The 10233-nt window shown below is 37.6% G+C and overlaps 1 protein-coding gene across 1 annotated transcript; it reads left to right on the top strand.

The window, feature by feature from the left end:
- Window positions 1-3978: 3978 nt before the first annotated feature.
- On the top strand, window positions 3979-9290 carry cd302 (CD302 molecule). Its single transcript, XM_067603468.1, has 6 exons — window positions 3979-4139; window positions 5809-5934; window positions 6030-6140; window positions 7000-7182; window positions 7383-7403; window positions 7546-9290. Exons 1-6 carry the CDS (start codon window positions 4052-4054, stop codon window positions 7746-7748), a joined length of 732 nt encoding a protein of 243 aa, XP_067459569.1. The 5' UTR covers window positions 3979-4051; the 3' UTR covers window positions 7749-9290.
- Window positions 9291-10233: the final 943 nt, after the last annotated feature.

Here is a 10233-nt window from a genome sequence, read left to right as displayed (position 1 = left end):
TATCTGTTGTACGTCTAGTGTTTGTTGGCAAGAAGAGCTTAAAAAAGACCTCTTCAGTACACCCGTTCTCCCATATAATTGAGTTTATTAAAACCTGCAGTGATAACCTTTTTGTTAACCTTGCAGCAGTTAATGATAAACCTATTTATTTACATAATTTGTGTTGCCCATTCGTAAAATATGTTTTGTCTCACAGTGGAAGAATACATTTTAATATGATATGTGGTTGTTACTGGAGCCTGGCTGCAGCTTTAGAGGGCTGAAATCCAAGCACCGTCTCTCACTTTGTCTCTCACTTTCAGTGGCTCTTTAATAAGATATTTGGCTATATCAGATTTTGGAAATATGTATGTGTTAATTAATTACCTTTGAGACACTACAAAAATTATGTCTTCCTCAGTTTATCTTTACAAAACATGACGATTGCCAAAAGCAACATAGATGCCATAAGAGTGGAATGGAAAGGTATGTCACAACACATTACATTTTAAGAGGAGCTCATCTTTTGGCTCTGCCTTTTGTCTTTATTATTTTGAAATACAGATACAGTTCTCTATCGTCTGAGGTTCAAATAACGGAAGTAGAACAGAAACATCTGTTAAGTTCCCCAATCAGCACAGCAGCTGACAAAGGTCACTTTGCTGTCAGTTTTCTCCCAGATAGCATACTCCATTAATGTGACAGTGATCATCTCTTGCCTTGCACACACTGTACATTTACAAGACCTTCAAATATCCACTCAGTGAATTAATTAGATATTACTATCTCTTGCAGATGGCTGGAAACATTTTGCCATACACTTAAAAGTTACCAATGATGATATGATGCTCTAAAATGTGATGTCTCTTTACTGTTCATCACAAAAGAATCAAATATATGACAAGATATTCTGTGTACACTAAACATATCCCATATTACATTGCTATCAGACCATTACAGTCCTTTATTCCATCAGTTATAATAACTGAACTTTAGTTCAGCCTTGTGTCAGTACTGGTAAAGGAAATGTATTATGCAACCATATTCCTCAGAGCAAAATCTTGGGCTAGTTGTACTGTCGTTCTGTTGAGATGGACAAACAATATTCATGAGTTGCTATGCATTCAACCCAGAAGGTGAGGACCTAGTAAGGACTATCAACACTGTCACATGGTATTGTGAACAACATGCATGGCCTGGACATGGTGAGTTATGGGTATCAGGAGGCGAGGCTTAGGGTGGGTGGATGGGGGCCACTCTAGTCGCTTGGATGTGGCAGTCTGTGAGCAGGCCTTGCCACGGCAGATGGGTCCCCACGGTATCCTGCAGGGTGTTGTGCCACCCTACGGGAAGCCACCAGCTCCAGACGAGGAGCAAAACTCAAGCTCCAGCTGTCTGTGTTTGTGCCACCTGCGCCTACAAGCAATGGAGTTGAAACCCCCTCTTTCCCCCCGGACAACAACCATTCTGCCCCTGAGGCTCTCTGATGTCCCCTCCCTTGCCTGCTCAGGCAGGAAGCATATAACTTGAGTGCAACTTAGCAAGAGGGAATGTTTTCCTAAACACTGATGCCCTATAAAGTAACTGTTGAACATATTGATTGTGATTAGTCTTATTCAAGCACTATTTATTGGACCTAACTGATGCTTGACTAGACATGTTATTAATGAGCGGGAGTGGATACAACAAGATAAACATGTACACTGAAATGATTGCACTACCCCTGCAATAATTACAACTTTTGGAAATCTTACAATTTATTCATTGTGGAGACTATGTTATAGCTGTCGATAAAACTCTGTGGTACTTTTTGATGTTTTAGTTTCTAGTGGCATTGCACTGGATTGCACTATACTGTTAGGGATTTCTGTTGTTTTTGTCACCCAGCGTACAGAATAATAGAAACACTTCACAATATAATGCAATACAGCGCAATGTTATAGTCATATAGTTAGGAGTGCCACAAACAATTATTGATTACATGATTAATCAATAAATCATAGTGAAATACGTCCACCACAAGTTCCCAGAGCACAATTTGAAGTGAAATGTTTCATAATAAAGCACATGCATGCACATATTTAACAGCAGCAGCAGGAAACAAGGAATGTTGTCATCCATCAGTAGAAGTTTAACAAGCTCACAAAGAACATCTGAGTGTATTTGTTTATAAAGTATCTATTCTGAGTTGAGGGAACAGTTTATGAAACAATTTAAATCCAGAAACTTTATTGAGTCTTGTGAACATATTGCAAACAGCGCCATCTAGAGGTTTCCTGTGTTCAAAACCTGTCTCAAGGGCTACATTTCCTGTTTCCATACTAGTATGACAGCTGAAACATACAGTGGTTGCCTACACTTTTAATATCTTCAAAATTGATAAATAATGGGGGGAAAGATGGAGGAAAATGCACCCCAGGGCAAATCCCCATGTAACTCAGCCTGTGCCCAACAAATGTGAATACAGTTGATGTCTCTGTGTTGCCTATATTTAGTAAAAGCCTTTATTTGTTCTTTCTATTCTTCTGTGTTGGAATTCTGCACATTATCAGGTATTTTGAAGGTAACTTGATCTAATTTTTCGTTGTCGGTTTTTAAGGATCTGTGTGTTTTAACAAAGACAAACACAGAAAAACATTTTGGTCATCCAGTTAGGAGATTCATGTGAGGAACCATTCATTAGTTTGGAGCAAACTAACCCCTTATCTTTCAGTACAGTCTGATGCTTGATGATGTGTAAAACATTAATAAAAGACACAATTACCAAGATCTCTGGAAAAACTAGGACATTACATCATGTTTTAATTAAAGGATGTAAAATCAACTCATAATACTACTAGCTTATTTGCTGTTAGCAAAACCTAATCTAACTAAAATTAGCAATCAGATAAAAAAAAACATGATTAATGAAGAATATTACTACAGTCTACAATAATTTAGTTGACCTGTCTTCAACATGTAGATTTGTTGACAAAATTCAAAAACTGTTATTTTGCTTTGTTTAAGGCTAAACCCTTTAAAGCTAATCATTAAAATGCCAATTTAAATGAGCAGTGTCTAAGATTTAGTGGCATCTAGGGGATCAGACTTGGCAGAAATGGAATATAATATTCATGAGTATGTTTTAATTAGTGTATAATCACCTGAAAATAAGAATAATTTTGTTTTCATTACCTTAGAATACATATGGAGCGGGTCCTCTTCCACGGAGCCCACCATGTTACACTGCCATGTTTCTACAGCAGCCCAGAATGGACAAACCAAACACTGGCTCTAGAGAGGGCCTTTTGCATTTGTGGTGAGTGCTCCAAGCGTGTAGGAGAAACTGTAGGTTCTCCTTCACGCTTTAAGGGGAGGGCTATTCAGTTGGTTGCAATGTGCAACCTCACCACTAGATGTCTCTAAATCTTACACACTGGTCCTTTAAATAAACATGGCCTTTATAAAAAGATGTTATTTTACTCAATGTAAGAGAGAAATCAATAAAGGCAAATGCTCTTGATGAGATAGGATGCATTATGTTAATTACAAAGTCTGTTGATACCTAAAATTAAAAGTTAGTAGAGGGGACATCTTACCACAGATAGCATCTTACCCCACTACTGGGGCAAGATGCCCCTTTAGCTTTTGTTGTTGTTGTTGTTGCTGTTTTGTCTTTGTTTTGTCTTTGTTTGTATTTTTGTTTTGTTTTGTTTTGCTTTGGATTTTTTGTTTTTGTTTTTGTTTTTTTGTTTTTGTATTGTTTTATGAGTGTATAAACCACAAACTGTACTGGCTTATGTATAATGATACTGTACACTGAAATCACATTTAAACGCCTTATGTCTTTTCAGTAAATCAACAATGTTCTTAAGGGGGCGTCTTCTCCGATCGTTTTTTAAACATTTTAAATAATATATTGTGTATTGTACTGAAGTGAAGTCCAGGCAGTCTAATCAACATGTAGTTCTAAGTGTGTTAAGTGCTGAGGCCATGTTTGTCCGGTGGGTGGGGTCTGACTCACGTTGTTGCTGACAGTCGAGTGAGCAGGTCATAAACTAGTTTGGTGCAAGAACAGTTTGTGTCCGCTGTCATGGAGTCGCAGGGGAAAAAGCACCTTTCCCGATCATTGTTTTGTGTGTTTGTGTTGTGTACGCAGCTTCAGCTGAGTTTGACGGGAGGTAAGTGTTAAGAAATCCGAGTCTTCGCTCTAAGCTGAATCAACGTAATGTTTTTGCTGGCATGGTTTTATTGTACTGTCGTTGATTGCAGAGCTGCGTAGGCCTGTGACTATTATCTGCGCTCTTTCTGTACAGGGTTTCATTAGATAAGCCGTGACTAAGTTTTGACTACAGGTATCACTGTAAAGTCCCTAAATGTCGACACACAGGGCATAACTTAACTAGCCACTAAGAACGTGTACTCAAGTAGTGTACTTAGGTATAATTTTGAGGTACTTGTACTTTACTTGAGTATTTCCGTGTTATGCTACTTTATACTTTATACTATTTGACAGCTTTACTTACTTTTCAGAAGAAGATTTGACACAATGGATAATATAACAAGCTTTTAAAATACAAGACATTGTTAAAGATGAAACCAGTGGTTTCCAACCTTTTTGGCTTTTGACATCTTACAAAAAGCAGTGTGTAGTCGGGATCACATTTCAGATTTCTATGAATGGTGTTAACAGCTTCACCAAATAGTGATTTTTCCATCTAAACTTCCCACATGATTTCATTCCAATAAATGTTCAAATGATCCAATATTTCACCAAAAATCAAAGGTTAGAGAAAAATTCCAAAAAACTGAAAACAGATTTGTGTATCTGAACTTTGTTTTTTCTTCTTTCCTCTCCCATTAATCAGCTCACAACCCCTAAGATTTATCTAGTGACCCCTTGGAGGGGCCTGACCCCTAGGTTGGGAACCACTGGACTAAACTAGCTGACTTCAGTAGTTCAAACTAGCCCCACCTTCAACAGCTACAACAGTAACATGCTGCTTACTCACTGATGCTCACTAATAATGTCATATATAATAATATATCAGTCAGAAGGACCAAACCACTACTATTACTGCAATACTTTAACTATGTTTTGCTGCTAATACTTATGTACTTTTACTGAAGTAGGATTTTTCATGCAGGACTTTTACTTGTAAAGGAGTATTTTTACATTGCTGTATTGATACTTTTACTTAAGGAAAAAACTAACTTAACTAATAAAAAGTTGAGTGTCTGCCTATTTGATGAAATTGTAGGCTATTTAGTAAAAACAGAAAGTAGCTACAGATTAAAAATATGTCTCTTTGTGGTAAAGTTTAGAAACACAAACTGCTTCACAAGCGAGACCTCTCAGATAAACTGTAGCAGCATTTGTCAGCTGTAAAAGCAGTCTGACAGTTATCTTTACAGCCATAAGCGAGCTCCAAAGAGGGAAAACTATTTAATACCAAATAGCAGGTGCAGCGGTCTAAAAGCCACAAGAGAAACAGTGTACAATATCATGACAGCATTTGCCAAACAGACACCAGTAAAGAGGAACAGCGGTCACAAGTTGAACCTAACCAACAAAATAGTTTATTTAGTTTATTTATAAAGTCTATTGGGGGGTTGATAAATGGTGTTAATTGGCATCCAACCAAACATAAAGTCAAATATGTCGCAACATTTTAATGTGGTGATTTGGTTATGTAAGTTTGTTTAGTTAGTCATCTTTCATGAAGTGTTTTGTCAGTTTCTCCCTGTAGCTTGTAAACTGGCCGACACAAATGTGCACAGCTAGAAGAAATTTTGATATTTCAGGTGTCAAATCTTTCTATTGATGCTCACATTTTTGACTTTCCTCAGACTGTCCTGGAGATGGACGCACCTGGGTGCCTTTCAGAGACAGATGTTACCACTTTGTCCACGGAGAAGAAGACAAAATCAAAAGCTACACTTTTGAAAGAGCAAATACTCTCTGCCAAGGCTTTGGTACATGAAACATTTTATTATCACATATTTTGCTACTATTAAAAATAGACTGTATTTTCAATGTGTGAGTGATTCCGCTGTTATCCTTTTTCTAGAGCTTTTGACCATCCAGAGCGCTGAGGAGAATGACTTTGTCATTAAATATAGCCCAAAGGTGTGGAAAGGCAGTGTCAATGTGTGGCTGGGAATGTATTATGACACAAACAGTGAGTACCATGTGACCGATGGCCTATGAGAAGATGCAGGCTGACTTCCATAATATCAAATCTAATTCTCAAAAAATTGGAAAAACATAACTTTATTACAATTATTTGGAGGTAACTAGAAGGAAAATGTACAGTGAACCTTGCAGGGTTTTTTGGTTTTGGGTTAGATGTTTGTAATAATTAGGAAATACTGTGTTAAAAGTCCATTGATTGTTTTGTGCAACAGTTTGACAAAAAACATCTTGACTCAAGGTCCACTTATCTCTATTTTCTGTGTAACTTTAGGACTGCTTGTGTATGTTGGCTTAAAAGTTGAGCCAGAGTTAAGATTTTCTCTATTCTAGTTTCTAAAAATAGATTTACACTGCTGTCTGTGGTTTGCTTATTTCTGTATTTTCCTGAACAACATGTTTGACTAAAATAATCTGAAGAGCTGTCTGTTAGCTTGTCCTTTGTTTTCTACCAGTGCCTGCTACTTTTAAAAGCTTGTATGACAACACTGACTCCTCCTTCTCTCTATAAATTCTGCCACAATTTCAGGAAATCCTGTTTTTAAGCAATCATGCTTCCAGTAGGGGAAGCTGCATTAAACTAACAGACAGAACAGACACATTAAATCACATTTAAATTAGGGGAAATTCACATCTGTTATTTCTTTCAACGATATTATTTTGCGCTGTAGCACAGTTCAGTGCAGTTTTTGAGAATGCGATACAAAAGGCAAAGCAAAAAGGAACGCCATGATAATAATAATAATTCCACCATCATGTGGCTCACTGACTTTACCTGTGATAGGAGGCTGGTATTCTCGCTGCCTGTTGTGTCTCACGCTGGAGCGCTGATTGCTCTGTCTTGTCAGGTGATGACATGAAGTGGTACAGTGAAGACCCTGTGAAGTTCACCAACTGGGAAGACAGCTATTCTCCATCAGACCTTGCGCCCATAGATAGGTGTGTGGCTCTGCATAGTGACACAGGAAAGTGGGAAAATGTCAGCTGCGAGGATGATGTGGAGAATGGAGTGGTCTGTGAGACAGCTCAGGGTAAGACTTTTTTCAATACAACACATAAAGTCTATCTTTAAGGGCTGTTGATTTGCTAAATTAAGCTCCCAGAAGTTATTAAAAAGAAAGATCCATGAGTATTTACAGTAGCAAGATTCTTGTTAATGTGACATATGAAAAAATGTGGGTGGAATTGTTTTTCCCTCACTTGCTTCACAATGTGTTATTTTGCTTTTCAGACGCAGAGGAAGCCAAGCAAAGTAAGTCAACCTTTTTTGTTGGTGTTGTTTTTTTACTTATTCCTCTATGCTTGTGATTACTTATTCTTCTATGAGCTTGTGTTTACTACTTATTCTTCTATAAGCTTGTGAACTTCCTTGCATTGTTAATTGTCCTCCTCAGAACCTAGTGCGCTGCTGTCGGCCCTGGTCATTCTCAGCGTGGTAGCTATCATGGGAGTCTCAGTGGTTATTTGGTTCCTGCACCAGAAGCATAATCTGGGCTCTACTATCTTCACGGCGTTCGAGTACCACCCTCCGTTCAGAGTCCTGGACACAGACCGGTCCTGCCTGGTGGAGGCTGAGGAGACGGACAGCGTGCCGTAGGAAACTATAGCCTGTGCTCTCTTCACTAGGTGGATTCCACTCTTAAAACAGTTACTGAAGCAGTTTTGGGTTAGCACAATGTCGATGACTCAGAATAATGTAGTGTGATTGAGAGAAAACTGACGCTTATACTAACCACTCACCGTGGCACATCCTAAAACATCTCACCATTTCTGCTTTTTTTGTCATCTGCACTAACAAAGAGTCATCTGTGTATATGTCATCCGTGATTGGATGTACAGTAACATCAGGCTATTTATCAGGCACTACACATTGCTTGGATAACTTTTCAGATCATTGTTTCTCTCTCATATTGAAAGTAACTCATTATTTCTTGTTGAAAGAGGGAGAACTGAAGAGCAAAGCATTCATACTTTTGGTGAGCGGACAGAAATGTTCTGTTTAGTATCGTATTCCCATAAAGTTGGGGAATAGAGGGAGATTATACAAGGAATGGTCCAAATCAGTGTAGCAGAGCCTGCTGACTTTTTGTCCCTAGTATGGCTCAAGCTCTAAAACCACTGGATTGGTTGGATTTCTTTTTTGTTACACCCTCCCCGCCTGGTAAATGCTCACGTCTCTTCTACTCCATCAACTTGTGACACACATTTTCTGTTCTAAATTTGAGACAACCCTGTCAGGATCACAAGGATTATTGCCTCAGACTTTATACAGCTCCCCCCAGAGCCACAGAGGACAAAATACATCCATTTTCACAGGCTAAGTAGTACTTCTCATGATGAGTAAATGGACATGCATAAAATAGTCCCTAAGTAGTATTCATAGAAACAGGAATTCTCAATCACATACTATGAAGGCCACATGTTATCTTAATCAGGCCAAAAGCTGAGTGAGACTATTGTATGAGCAGTTGCTTGATTCATGTATGTTAATGTTGCCATTGAAGTGTTGTTGCGCAGTCCATTAAGCAGATTCTTTTCCAAGTAAAAAATCAATTGAAATGGAAAACCGTCCTAAAGCAGACACCCTGACCAGTTTCCCTGCATTCTGTCCTGGGCTAATGTTTGTTTTGGTTTTTTTTACCAACTTTTTGGCTGGTAAAAAGTACACAATCCCCTCTCTCTTGTGACTAGATGTGTGCCTAACTGAAAAGAAAAAAAAAAAAAAAGAAAGAAAAATGACGCAATAATCAACCTTCAATCTTCTGCACTGGTTAACTGGTCAAATGATACAGTACAATATGTATTTTAAATGTTTTTTTTGCTGCCCTATGAAATACAATCTTGGCATTATCATTGCTACATTTTTATGGTGTTTGTCATGATTTTGATGTCGGAAATAAACTATCTACTACTACTACTTTTGACATTTAAGACAATCAAGATTTGGCTATCTTATCTCATGGGTATATTGCAGAATGATGGTAAAGACACTATTACATTGTGTAAAATACCCCTCTTAATATGTAATACAGTGTTTTGCATTTTCAGTTTGTATGAATGCTTTTGTGCAATATTTGACAATAATTTGGCAGAATCTGAGCCTTTGTGTGTTTTTCGTAATAAAGAATGTTTTACCATAGTAAGTGTTTGTTTTTTCTTTGATTGAATTGATCTGAGTCACAAAGTGCTACCAGGCAGTAACAAGAAGTATTCTATGTAGTATAATTCTTCATAGTATGTCTCCAGTTATAGGTCACCTTGTGATGTTGAGATCAGGACTCTGTAGGAGCCACACCATCTGCATCTAAAGTGCCTAAAAGCTTTGCACAGTTCTGTATACAATTGAGTAGAAAAAGAAGAATTAGGACACCGAAACTGAAGACAGAGTCCTGTTAGTTTCAAAAGGATATCTACACTAAATCATCTGAAAAGTATCGTTTCCTTGAAATGTCTAGTGGCACTATTGGCATCTCAGCATGACACAAGATGTAACAGAAGTGAAAGTTTCCATTCATGCACATTTAATTTTAGACTACTTAGAAGACTATGGTGTAACAGATACTCTTGGTCTTTGCTGCAGATGCCTATTTAAATATTTGTAACATCTAAAGACAGTAATGAATCATCATGGGCATTTGTGTACTAACATTTGTTTACATGGCACTCTAATACTGCTTAAAGGAGAAGGACTGCACACAAACTTGCTCATTTCAAACAAGAATAATTCCAATATTGCACCATAACAAAAAACCCACTTCCACTATTCCCTGTAATTTCTAGATTTGGCCACCAGGTGGGACAGTGAATCAAATTTCTGCCTTGTGTCTTTCTCTCTGACATTACATGAAAAAGGATTTTTCCCCCCAATAATTAATGATATAATAATACTGAATGGCTTGGAATTATGAAAGATATTGAGTTTGACACTGTTGTGTGAATATTTGCTGTTGGGAAACAATCTGTAATAAAAACCTATTCTGTAAAAAGTACACATAATTTCTGGGAGAAATAAATCCTTAACATAAACATTGTAAATGAAATGTGAAATCCAATGATACATTAAAGAAAGCTTATCATGTGTC

The sequence above is a fragment of the Thunnus thynnus genome, chromosome 11 (genome assembly GCF_963924715.1).
Source record: "Thunnus thynnus chromosome 11, fThuThy2.1, whole genome shotgun sequence".
In the NCBI taxonomy this organism is placed as follows: Eukaryota; Metazoa; Chordata; class Actinopteri; order Scombriformes; family Scombridae; genus Thunnus; species Thunnus thynnus.
The sequence above is the reverse complement of the archived record's forward strand: the minus strand, read 5'-3'. Positions and strand labels throughout refer to the sequence as shown.